This window comes from Gnatocerus cornutus, chromosome 4, assembly GCF_029298725.1.
Source record: "Gnatocerus cornutus isolate USDA-ARS CGAHR chromosome 4, icGnaCorn1.1, whole genome shotgun sequence".
Lineage (NCBI taxonomy): Eukaryota > Metazoa > Arthropoda > Insecta > Coleoptera > Tenebrionidae > Gnatocerus > Gnatocerus cornutus.
In genome coordinates, this window is record NC_142236.1 from 20,556,464 (window position 1) to 20,570,172 (window position 13,709).

At 36.8% G+C, this 13,709-nt stretch overlaps 1 protein-coding gene across 1 annotated transcript; it reads right to left on the minus strand.

Moving 5' to 3' along the window:
- Nucleotides 1-1,850: 1,850 nt before the first annotated feature.
- Nucleotides 1,851-13,554, minus strand: LOC148176658 (uncharacterized). Its single transcript, XM_088034234.1, has 3 exons — nucleotides 13,227-13,554; nucleotides 2,091-6,891; nucleotides 1,851-2,035 (listed from the first exon to the last, which is right to left on the minus strand). The coding sequence occupies exons 1-3, from the start codon at nucleotides 13,227-13,229 to the stop codon at nucleotides 1,998-2,000; spliced, it is 4,842 nt and encodes a 1,613-aa protein (XP_087890360.1). The 5' UTR covers nucleotides 13,230-13,554; the 3' UTR covers nucleotides 1,851-1,997.
- Between the last annotated feature and the right edge of the window lie 155 nt (nucleotides 13,555-13,709).

A 13,709-nucleotide genomic window follows, 5' to 3' on the forward strand; every position in this document is an offset into this window, starting at 1 on the left:
CGACAAACGCTTGTAACTTTTTTTTTGCGATTTTTAAAATAGCAAATTTGGAAAGTCGTCATTCGTTGGCGTTTCTTGACCACTAATTCCGCCAAAAGTGTCCTAAAATACACAATTACTACTCAATGGCAGTATAGATAATACATATTAAAAGATTTAAACCCAACCATAGTAAAAACACAGTCAAAAATAATTAAATACTGCATCTAAACAACGCTTTCAATGGTATTTAAATGGTTTTTAAATGGTTTGTTGATCCTCCAGAGTGGGAGGTTGCATACTCTACAGGCGGTAGTGTCCGCACTCCATATCAGTTGAAAAATCGAAACCCACATTTGTGTGCATTTGAATTTATTTGACGAGCAAGAAGAAGCAAGAAGAAACTCGGCGAAATTCCAAAAAATAATGAAATTGTTGATTTACCTACAAACATTAATTCCGCTCTTCATTGTAATTTTACATTTAATTTTGGTGACCATGATGTAACAAAAAATTGATTCTTTATTAATGTAACAAAATTAATAAATAATAAATTAGTAAGAAATAATTTGCATTTCTATGGAAATTTGTCCAGGTAGAGAAGTGATTTACGAGCAGCAAAGTAAAACTTCTCTGTTCAAAATCGATTCTGAGAAATATTCATTTACAAGTACGTATGAAAAAAAAGTTAAATTTTCATGAATCTGTCAATTCTAAGAGCAGTTCTAAGGTCTTTAAAGTATTCTCTTATACAGGATGTCCCAGAACTCATGACCCAGAGAAAAAAGGCTTATGGAGGCAACAATTCTGAACCAAAATTTCGAAACAAAAATTTTCTAGCTCACAAAATAATCGAGTTAAGACGAAAAAACGGTAGTTAATAATTCCGAATTTAAACAGAATTTGAAAATCGGTAACTATGGACAGATGCTATCATTCATTTGTCAGATAAACATTGTACTCTCGTTGCCTAGGATATTTTACTCCATCTCTAGAATAAGCTTCTAGGATTGGTTGCTATTTCTTTATCTTTTCTCGAATACTATTAAAGTTAATCAATTTTTGTTTTGAAATTTACCATCAGCTGTTGGCACCCTCCCTTGCTCTGTAGGTCATATATTCTAGGACACTCTGTTTACATCAAAAATTTTACCTTCAGTCAACAACTTCATTCACATGAAACACACTTTTTTGTCATTTTGTAGACAAATAATTGCTCAAATAGTGCAATCTAACCTTCTTGATAACTAAATTATTCTTATCACACTAGAGAAAGCAGATCTTAATATTATTAAGTGTCAAAGTTGCTTCTAAAGACGGTGATGGAGACCAAAATGTAACATTTTGGAGACAATCAAAACTGTGCTTTCACCTATTTTAGATAAACTATTACTCAATTTTATATTTTAAAGTGGTAGAATAGAATGAAGGCCCACGCAAAAAATCAGTCTTATGCAAATTTTTCCGAAGTTCATGATTGGTTTGTCTGGGTAAACATAATTTCGAAATATTGCAATGAATTACGTGTACTTTTTTGAATTATTTCGTTCAAGGACTTGTTAATTTACTCTTGATCTTATTTTCTTATGTTGACACAAACTTTAAAGAAAATGCAATGAATTTAGCTCAAGTATGTATTATTTAAATTTTTAAATCATGAATACTTACCAAAATTGAATTAATTAGACTTTAAATGCGCCAACAACCTTCTGCAGAGATTTTTTTACTAACTAATTTTCTATTTCTCTGTTTTAACATCCTCACTTCTTTGTATCTGATTTGGAATAACTTTTTCACCAACTCACATGTGGCGTGGCCAAGTCTCCTACATATCTATAGAACGAGAGTACTGTATTATATGGTTACAGATAATTTTAATTTTAAAACGTTACAATTTACATTACAACGAGGGTTCATAAAACATAGTTACACGTATTTGTAATTATAGAGTCAATGTACAAAGTAATTCTTCGTCTGCTTAAAATTAAGATTTGGCTTTCATTCCATCCAGCGCCGCACTAACTTGACGAAGTTTGGTCCCTTTCTACGTCAAGCACTGAAAAACAAACGATTTTGAGTGTAATCACTACAAAAAAAAACAGAAGACATACCATATTTGCTGACGACACCTTTGCTTCTGAATTCACTCAACACTTTGACCACCTCGTCGTGTCCATTCCTGGAAGCCAATTTCGTAGCCGAACTGCCATTTCCGGTGACGGTGTTAACATCAGCGTTTTTATCCAAAAGGAGTTTAACACAGGCTAATCGTCCTTCTCGAGCGGCAAGGTGAAGCGGAGTGTTTCCTTCGTTGTCTGTGGCGTTTACTTGTGCATCTTTTGCTATCAACAGTTCTGCAATTTGCACGTGTCCTTCACGGCACGCGATGTGGAGAGGAGTTTGACCATTTTCGTCCGAAACTTGGGGAATTTGGGAAGTAAGCAAAACCTCCAGATTTTCGTATTGACCGTAGCGACACGCTGTATGAAGAGGTGTTGTTTTTCCCAAAGTCAAACTTTGACTAATGAAAGGTAAGAAACGCTGAACGATGCTGGTGTGACCATGTTGACAAGCTAGATCTTGTGCTTTCTGGTCTACTTGTACTTGGGGGTGGTTGAGGAAGATTTCCACAATTGCATCGCTTCCATTTTTACAGACCAAATGCAGAGGTGTGTCTTCACTGTTGTCAGGAACGAAGTTGGCGCTTTTGGATAAAAGCAGCCCGATAATGTTTTCGTTTTGTTTTTCACAGGCGGCGTGAAGAGGTGTTCTACCATCGCTTGTTTGCCGATCAACAGAAGCCCCATTGTCAATGAGAACGATGGCAATTTCTTCATAACCGTTTTCGCAGGCTACAAAAAGAGGTGTTCTTCCTTTGTCGTCAACAAAATCAATTCTGTTGTTGTTTGCGATCAACAGCTTGACGACTTCAACGTGGCCATATTGACACGCAACGTGGAGGGGTGCCGCTCCATCGTGTCCTCTTTTGCTGCTGTCTGCTCCGCGGTCGAGTAGCACCTGGCATATCCTCAAATGGCCTTTTTGACAAGCTTGATGAAGCGGCGTGTTTCCATTCTCAGCGGCTTTATTAACTTCAGCGTGGTGGCTAAGCAGGAGTTCAACGCAGTTTTCGCTTTTCTGTTCCGCAGCCACGTGAAGAGGCGTCCATCCTCCTCGTTTACAGCCATTAGCCTCGGCTCCTTTGCTGAGCAAAAACTCCACAATTTCCACCTGTTCGCTCGAGCAAGCGACATGAAGAGGTGTCGTGTCGTCGTTCGCAGCTTCTTTTATATTTTCTCCGTCTTCTACCAGCTTTGCAACTATCTCAAGATGTCCTCTGTGACAAGCGATGTGAAGAACGGACCAACCGTCGTTTCTGGCAATGTCACGGTCCGCCCCGTTCATCAACAGCAAAGGAAGTAAAGTGGTGCGCCCGTACTCACAAGCCTTGAAGAGGATGGTTTCCCCGTGCGTGTTTCTTTCGTTAATTTTTTCGCGGTAAATTTCAATGTTCAAGAGTCTTCGCAGAAAGTTCTCTCGATCGAATTTGACCGCCAGATGCAGAATGGAGAGATTGTCTCTTTTGGTCTTAATGTACGGCACGTGCCTGCAGCAGTCGAAGGCTTCGTCGTAGCCTAATTTGACTGAGTAGTACAAAATATTCGCCGCCACTGTGAAATCTTCGTGTTCGCTGTCTTCTTCAATGTTCGCAATTCTTAGCTGTGGCGGTCTTGCAGTGATTGGCACAACTTCTCTATTGGTACTCTTTGGCACAACTTCTCTATTGGTACTCTTTGGCACAACTTCTCTATTGGTACTCTTTGGCACAACTTCTCTATTGGTACTCTGAAACAACCCTTTGCCCAACTTTTGAATTGTTTTCAATTGAGCAAACAAGCAGTTGGCATTCCTGGCGTAGTTTAGTGGTGTTTCTTGGAGGAGATCGTCCTTTTGTGTTGGATCACACTTTTGCAACAAGTAAGACAACACTTGCTTGTATTCTTCAGTTTCCGGTGTTATGATGGAATCGTTTGTGTCGTCGACTGTGAGGACACTGTCTTCTTGTTGCACCGCCAGAGGAGGATACCTTTGACCCCACGCACATGCGAAATGCAGCAAAGTTCTTCCACCTTCGTCTCGTAGCTCGTTGAGGTTCTTTGTTGAAGTTTTAAGCAAATTGATGTCTTTATAAAGAACAGCTCTGTGTTCCGAACTGTTACTCATCAGCAAATCGAAAAAGAGTCGCACGTTTGTGTTCTTCTCGTTAAACAAAAACTCTTTAAATTGGAGAATTTCATGAGCTTGATCAACAAAGAACTTTGCGACAAAGTATTCCGCCCAAGAGATGTGGAGGAAACGCGGAACCTTCTCATCTTGAATTTCAGTGATTAGACCAATATCGTCCTTCTCTTCTTGAATATCAAGTAAAAACTTGTCACAACGAATGTTAAATTTGTTGGACACGTCCACAGCCAGCAGCAACAAAGCTGCTTCTTGGTACTTCTCACAAATTGTGTTTTTATACGTGCGTAGAATTTTCTTCAAACTCTGATTCGACTGGTCGATTCTGGCGCGCTCTCGAAAGAAATCGTCAAACTTTTTCTCCAAGAACTTTTGGTACAAGTCTGTGAGGATCATGACACTGTCCAAGACCTCCAGATCAGTTTCCAAATTCTGACTCATGACTTCAGCGACCATGAAGATTTGAAGAGGCGTCTCCAAGACTTCACCCTGTTTGATTGTCCTAAGAGAATTTTGAATTTTTGTAGTCAACTCTGGCGTAATATTTGGAAGTCGAAGTCGCAAATATTCAGTTTGGTCGTTTTCATCAAATTGGCACAATCGTCGGGCGAGGACGCTCAATTCTCTTTGAAGACGTGCTTTCAGATTCGTTCTGCAACTCAACCACTGCACGCACCCAGTGTTGGCAACTTCGCGAATAACGCGCACAACCGCGTCGAGAGTTTTCGAGCTGACTTCGTCCAAAGCATCCCAAAAGAACGCCGCTTTACCTTCTTTGATGTACAACTTCAACACTTTCTTGTCAAAACTGCTGTGCTGGTTGAATTTCAAGTCCACCACCATGTCGAGAAACCCATGCATGGAAGCACAACCAGCGAGTTTTTCGATGATTTTCGGCTCGAGGAACAAAGTCACGGTGCGAAGTTTGTAGTTGTTTTTCAAGTGCTTTAAGAGTTCGGATTTGCCCATCCCGGAGTCTCCACTGATCAGATTGATGTTGTTTCCGGTGTCTTGGTGGTAGAATGAGCTCTCGTTCTTGAGAGCAGTTCTCTTTGAGCGAAACTGTTGTAAATCATCCACTGGACTGTTGGTTTTGAGCCATTCCAAGTTCTCTTCGTCAACGAAACGAAAATGGTGGTAACTGACTTTGCCCGGATTTGTGACGACAATTTCTCGAAAATCTTCGGACGAGCATTTTTTTGTTGAGACGTACAGTTTTAGAACTTCGGGGCTGCAGGAAGAAGTGTGTTTGGTTTCTTCTTTCTCGCGGTCTTCAAGTTGAATCAGATTAAAGCGTTTGAGTTTCAGTGCGAAAGCTTCAATCTTTTCCACAGAGTCGATGAAGATTAGAGTCGATTCAGCGACCGTTTCCAGATATTTAAAGGAAATGTAATTTAATGACAACGATCTTGGGATGTAATGGTCAGAAATCTTTTCTTTTTCTAGGGGAATGACGTAATAAGGAACTTCGGATAATTTTAATAAATCTGAGACAGTTAAGCTGTCTAGAAAGGAGCGGTCTTGTTCAATGAGCTGCTGGAGACTTACAACGTCTTCGTTGATTTGACAGCGCATCTCGTTTGTAAAAATTTCGCATATTACGTCCGAAAGTTTTTCGAAAAGAATCCAATTGGTAAAATCTTGTCTCGCCACTTCACCAATCAGAACAATTTTTTTGTTCTGCAAATCTCTTTTCAGTAGTTTCATGACACAGTTCACTGTTGTTTTGTTAGTCTCGTCGATCTTCACGACAAGAGGTACGTCATCAATAAACCAAAACATTTTCGAGATTGTTAAAACGTCGTTTCTATTCAGTGCAAACTTGTTTATTAGTTGATTAACACCTTTGAGTTCATTAAGATCCCAAATATTTTGAATAACATTTTCATCGTTTGATACAATTGTCATTTCGGCAAGCATAACTGCTTTTTTGATACTTTCTGTTGCTGGAGTGGATATCTTATTCGAAAGGCATTGAATGTATGGAGAAAGAGCGAGCTCAGAGAGTTTCGCAATAAAATCATGCTTGTCCAGAACATTATTCAGGCTCCACCATTTACTTAAATAATAAATGAGAGAACTATAAATGTCACGTACCAATAGATATGACAACATGTTTTTTAAATGAAACTCGATATCATTTACACTGTATTGTTGTGCAAACAGATAAAATACTGCATCTGTTTCGATGGATGTAAACTGAAAAATCGAACTTTCTGGTGCTGTCGCTGTGTTGAACAGAAAATATCCTTTATCAAGATTATAATAACATCGTTTGACCACAAAATTGCCTGATAAAATCGAATCATCTAAACAAACTGCACTGTTGGTACAAAGAATGCAAACTTTTGTCTCATCATGAATACTTGAAACTGATTTCAAATACCTGCTAACAGAAAAATTTCCTTTTTCGCCTTTTAATTGACTCAGCTTTATAACTCTTTTATTCTGGCTGTGTTTAAGTTGAAACATAAACCTTCTTTTCAAACCATTTCTATACGAGACTTTGATTTCTATGTCATCAAAGTCACCGCATTCTTGATTGTTTGCAGTCATTTTGAAGTCAGCGACATCATCATCGAGGCTCAGTTTCAAAGCGTATAATCCAGACATTAATTTTTCGTACTCTGTGCCTAAATTGGCAGTACCGGGACGTTTAGAAAACTGTTCCTGAAAATAGATAACAAAAATACTCAGTTAATATGGAGGTTTTGGCGATTTATATTGTCGTGGTGTTGGCCACCAAAAATATCTTTAGAGAGTAAAGAAATTTTAGAATAATTTACCAAAAATCTTAGGATCACTTTGAGATTTAAAGAAAAATTGAGCTCTATGATATAATTTTGATCCCAAAACAGCAGAATTTGGAGCAGTTACTACTACTACTAGTGGTTCAATAATAATTGTGACAACTCGAAATTTTAGAGCATAAATGTGATTTTTTTGAAATCTCCATTTTTTGAATGAACAAAAAACTTCAACAGAATTCTATTAAATTTTCTAGCTTTGTAGCGCTATCATTTTAGATCTAGTCGTCTACTGTGCTAAATTACAAAATTTTCGGACAAAAAATATAATTTTTAGAAATTTTTTCTTTTGAATAGTCAAAATAATTCCTTTTGTCTATGAAATTTTGTTTTTTCAGTTTTGATCCTAAAACAGCAGAATTTGAACGAATTTTTACTTCTAAATATACCTACAAAGAGTCCCAGAAAAAAAGGCTTATGAACTTATGAAGGCCGAAAAACGTTTAAATAATAATTGGGTTTTTCAAAATTCATGAGAACTGTCATCTGAATTATAAATTTCCCCATCTGCATAGAGTAAACACATATAGAGGAATCGTCCAATGTTAAATTTTGTAACAAAACGAACCCACTAACATCCAGGGGGCGACACTAAATCCGCCTAGCGAACAATGTTATTGCCCATCCAAACTAAATGTGAACAAACAAACGGATGCGCACCAACAAATTTCACAATACGCAGTCTCGCAAATCAGCTGTTCGCCGCGTTTAGTAGTGGCAGTGGCGTCGTGTTATGAGAAGCATAACACTATAATTTTTCATTTACACGTTTTCAAACCTTTACTAATGGCACCTTTAAATTATAAATTAAAAAACGCGCAATCAAAACTACTCATCTTAAGAGTTTTTTTCTTGTTGTCTGCGAAAGCCTGCAACTGCAACTTTATTATGACTTCAAATTTCCTATTCTCGACGCCTATGGTAGCGACTGTCCTTTTCTATGCGCGTGTTTATTCACATTTAGTTTGGACGGTCTGTAACTAAATTGAAATGTTGAAATTCAGAGACCTCTAAAAAGGCCAAAACTTCAAAATAAGCTTTAATGCCTTGCTGGTACACTCTTGAGTCATTAACAGTCATTAACCAATATCGTGTAGCATTTAAGTTTTTAAATGTAGATTTGGGGTAGTAACCCCTAGTAATTAAAAATTAAAATAATCCCTTTTTCGAACGTTGTTTACTTTAAGATGGTGAGATCGAGCAGGTTCTCACAAAAATATAAACATACAGCCTCAAGTGGCCGGAGTCCGTGCCTAATCAGCGAAATTTATGCGTCTGGGACCCATAAAAATCTAGTGAAGGGCTGGGAACATGTAAGTTTTAGGGAAGAATTCATTAGTCTGAATTCAACCAGCGTTGAGTAAAGTTGAAATAATTCCGATTGTGCGACTTTAATTGATTAAGGTGAGTTGAATCTCACTGAGTAGTGAGTCAAATCATTGAGCAAATCTTCCTCGTTGTTATGTGATATTTTTGAGTGTCGAATTGGTGATAATTGTGGATTTAGCTGTTTTTAATTGAAGACAACAATTTGGTGAGTCCGTTCTAATTTAAATGATGCTAATTAGAATTGTAATCACAATTGGACTAAATGTTTAAGAGTTGTCAAAGTGTTTTGGTATACGTGATTGGCCAAATTTGAGTAATTAATGCAGATATCGAATTAATAATTTCAAATTGAGGTTGAGCCTTGACATGTCAAGCTAAATTATTAGACTGCCGTCTTTCCATGAATCCTGACGGCAGCTGGGGCAGTTCTTGGGAGATTTATAATCATTGCACGCCCCCAAGACTGTTTTGTGTCATATGTGGTGTGACGATTGTATTGTTTTGTTGTGGTCAATGGGACTGGGCGGAAGGCCCATTGCACTCCCCATTTGACGTTGGACAGTAGCGAAAGGATTACGCAGCGTGATAGGGTTGTGTAGTACGACCTCCTCGTAATCATTGCACGTTTCGGACTGCTCCATTTGAGGATGGATAGTAGCGAAAGGGTTGCGCAGCGTGATAGGGTTGTGTAGTATGACCTCCTCGTAACCATTGCACATTTCGGACTATTCCATTTGAGAACTAGCTGTTAGTAGACTCTGTCTGTGTGCTTAAAATGCGGGAGTCTTTGGACAAGGAGTTTGTTATTTGGGATGCCATCATTATCTATGTATTTTGGTGGTCATTGCACATCTCGATGACGTAACTTTGAGATTAGTAGCTTGGGCCGGGTACAATGTGTGTTAGCGAATGGAAATGTGGTGGTCATCAGCAGCAGGACAAGAGAAGGACCGGTGTCAGCAGTCTGCCACTTCCAGCATCTGTCATCAACACATTGTACCATTGCACGTGTCAAGTACTACTAGTTGCTACGATAGTACGTGGGCCGGTGTGCAGCGTGATCTCCTCACACCATTGCACAGCGCCGTACTAGTCGGAAAGGTCCTCTTTGTATCCAACCTGGGCAGAGCTCAATCGAACGAATAAATTAAATAGTCAATGATTAAAGTTAACAGTTGTCTCTTAAAGTTAAAGTTAATGAGTGACTTCATGTCAAAATTGTTTAAGGCCAATTATCACATATTCACTAATGTCCGTTATTTCGAGGGTAGATTGCTCACAGTCGTTTTATTCAACAGGAATAATTTCCTGTAAAAGTACATCATCCTGGCTGGCCTCTTTGACATCAAATTCTGACAAGTCCTGGCAAGGCGCTCAGCTGACACATTTAATCCTGACATCGTAAAGTAAGATTGGTAGTCTTTGATTGAGTAGATTAATAAATGTAATTAAAACGGTAACGCCCCTTTTACACAAAAAAAAAAATGTAATGAAAATTTCTTTACATAATGAATTCTTCCCTAAAACTTACATGTTCCCAGCCCTTCACTAGATTTTTATGGGTCCCAGACGCATAAATTTCGCTGATTAGGCACGGACTCCGGCCACTTGAGGCTGTATGTTTATATTTTTGTGAGAACCTGCTCGATCTCACCATCTTAAAGTAAACAACGTTCGAAAAAGGGATTATTTTAATTTTTAATTACTAGGGTTACTACCCCAAATCTACATTTAAAAACTTAAATGCTACATGTTGAAACGTGATATCATTTGTGATTCTAAATGCGTATCTTGGAACGATGTAGTTGAAATATATAACATTAATAAGAGGAGTATTTTGTCCGATTCAATAACAAAAATTACGCCCAAACATATTTCTCCTAACAATTTTCAAAAAATGAGTGTGTCACTGGCAGCGCAGATATTTAGTAGACGATTTTCATCGGCAATGAATACTTGTATTGCGACAAAAGAGTTAAAGTCAAAATCAGGTGAAGCAACAGCAGATTTTTTATTAAAAATTAACGATATTTTTGACAATTTGAATTCTAAATTTAAATTTGACAGAAACCCAATTAAATGTGCTTTTTCTGATGAAAATCCACAAGTTGAAAATAATTTGGAAAGTGCAGTAAAATGGATTAAAACGTGGACTGTAGAGAAAAACAGACCATATTGTTTCGATGGTTTAATTCAATCAATAAAAGGGATACTAACTTTATGGCGTGATAATAAAGATATCTGCTTACAAGTCGTCTAAATCAAGACCCGTTGGAAAATTTGTTTTCCCAAATTAGGCAAAAGAGAGGATTCGATCCAAATCCTTCAACAAAACATTTTCGGCTTGCACTACAAACTATAATTTCAGCGTCTTTAAATAAATCTACTGAAAGCTCTAACTGTGAAAACGATGAAGATGTTTACATGTTCAAATCAGATAACTTTGACAGTAAAGCAACTGAAAGTGATTTTGAAGAATATTCTCAGGAATCGGAAATAAATATTTCCACACATTTTTCATCTTCATCGTCTTCCGAATCTCATAATACAGATGAAACTATCAATATTCCAAACTTAGAAACCTGCTCAGTTAATTATGTAGCTGGTTTTGTAATACAACGGTCTATAAAAAAATTTAAATGCAATAATTGCAGAACTAAATTAACACTGGCTAATGAACAAGAGATTGATACTAATGAATTGCTTATACTTAATAGAGACTACAGTGACAGTTCGATCAAATATCTCACTAGGCCTCGGATCGACACTTATCAAATTGTTAAAAAAATGTTAAAAATCTATTACCAAGTTACAAGCAGAGAACCTCATTTATCAAATATTAAAGGATTTTAAAAAAATAAAACAAATTGTGACAATTCCATCAGGTTGACAGGTTTAGAAGTTGTTCAGTATTTCAAAATCGTCTAGTGAAACAGATGCAAAACAAGTCCAACGTAAAATTAAGAATGTTACTCATAAATAACATTTTGTAAATTCATTCATAATTAAGTGTTTATATATTTTTTAAGATATAGGTAATTAGGTTTGTTTAGTTCGTACACGAAATAAATTATTATAAACGTAAAAGTAAGAATGTTTTACCATCGATCCAAAAATATGGTTTGTGTAATTTAGTGTAGTTGTTACTTTATGTATACGATATAATATAATTCAATGTAGTATTGAAAGTGTATGTATTTACAAAAAGTTGAAATAAAAATTGTTACTCCTCATTTATTTTGAATTCCGCATTTCAAGGTCATAATTTGTGACAGTTGTGGAGCTTTACGACAAATTTAAGAGGATTTATGTATTGAAAACAATCACGAACAGGTCTTTGGGTGTTCCAGTACTCGTTTATGTTCAATTCAATGGATAAATCTTCTCAAATTTGCCGTAGAGCTCCACAATTTTCACAAATTATGACCTTGAAATGCGGCTTTCAAAATAAATGAGGAGTATATTATGTGATTTGATTTTAGTTCCCTTTATAAGTAGAGACAAAGATTTTTGTAGTGCTTTTCAGCTTATCAAATAATTTTGTTTAAAAAAAGAAACGAAAACAATCCTGCAATAAAACCGATACCAGGAATTGAATCGTCAGCATATTATTCGATAAACGCTTTTCCGAATAATCTATCTTTGTTTAGTACCGTCCGTTTTTGGGTTTGCTACCGATCTATTACAGATAACTGTAACGGTACTATTTTTTAAGCACAAAATTGTCAAGTTTGCAAAAGTTGGCTCGTTACAAATCTCCCATAAGCATGATTCCTCTATATGTGTTTACTCTATGCCATCTGTCAATTCTGTCGTTGGTGCACAAAAATTACACAAGATGGCGCTGTATAAAAAATGTTTCAATATGAAATTAAAAATAGAAATATTGTCTTAATTGAGATAATAATTTAGGTAAATATCACTTTGGTGATCAATCTTCATTATGGTAAAATGATTTTAATTTATAAACGCATCTGAAGAGCGGACGACGGCGTGTGTAAAGTCCGTTTTTTTTTTAAAACCACCAACACCGCAATCTTCCCCTGCATTACAACCGGCAACGTTGCCTAGGGAGATTTTTGGTGAAAAAATAGTTGTCAAATTTTTGACATTTCGGAAAATTAGGCAACGTCAAACACGTTTCTTTTACAGCCTGTTAGATTGCAAATCAAAGGATTTAATAGTGAAAAGACTCGGCACAGCCTGAAAGGCCGTTTTGTGTAATCAAATTGTCAATTAGGCAGCTAACCTATTTGATTTTATGACCAAAAAATCACCATCGACGATGTTGCCGGTTGTAAAGTGGTGGGAGAGTGCGGTGTTGGTGTTTTTTTTAATAAAAAAACGGACTTTAAACGTCCAGGAGGGCGCTGTAAATATAATGTTTCCGAAGATGTAATTTGAATGTTAATTTGACGTTTACAATTCATGTGGCCAAAAAAGCTATTTTCAAGAGTGTATACAAAATTTTTATAGTTAAATATAATTATAGTTAGAAATATCTAAATAAACCCAAACATGCGCATGGTAGAGGGGTATTTTTGACATTTGACGGGGTTCCCAACCATAGGCGTCACAGACGGACTGTTTGAATGAACATTCCCGCAAATATCTATTACGGAATCAGAGTGCAAAGGTTTCTAAAAATTATCTAAAATAAGATTTTTAAACCTTGGGCGTAGTTTCTAAATTATAATCACGTCCCATAATTGTGGTTTTATTTTAGAACCAATGTTAGTGTTGACACGACGCCACTGCATCACATCAGATGTTCTCTGGCGCATGAGCATTAACGCGATTTGCTAATGCGCATCCGTTTGTTTAGGCCTTTTTACATCTTTCCATCTGTAATACAAGTAAAAACGTTACCATTGTTGATGTCGAACTTGATGGGGTCGTTAATTCCTTAGATTCCCCGAAATAGGCCTGTGGTTTTAGTTACTGTTTTCTTTTTTGTTGGGAGAAAATCATGTTCAGACATTGTGCACAGTTTATCATCCGAAACCGACTGACTAAGCCGACTGATATAAAACACAACTCGACTAATCGAATCTAATCTTATCTCTCGTTAAAAGCGGTAAAACTAAAACTTTATTTTTACATTTTTAACGTTGAACAATAATCTTTGTTTTAAATTTTATTTCTTCCTTAATAACGAAAAAATTGAACGTCTTAGGCCGACCACAACACTATTTTTCCTGGCGAGAATTTTTGTAGGCGCCAAATTTAAAATACTGCTATGTGATTGGCTGTTAGCAGAGTTACACAATGTTGATTTTTTAAACATGGCCCATGTTAGGAACACGGATTTCTACCCCCACCACCAGCTTTTCACCGTCTAGGTATATTATA

Bases quoted from the DNA above. Each gene is read 5' to 3' on its own strand.
- LOC148176658 (XM_088034234.1), bottom strand. The intron at 2,036-2,090 runs GTATGTCTTCTG...TTTGTTTTTCAG, and splicing joins AGGTGTCGTCAGCAAATATG to TGCTTGACGTAGAAAGGGAC.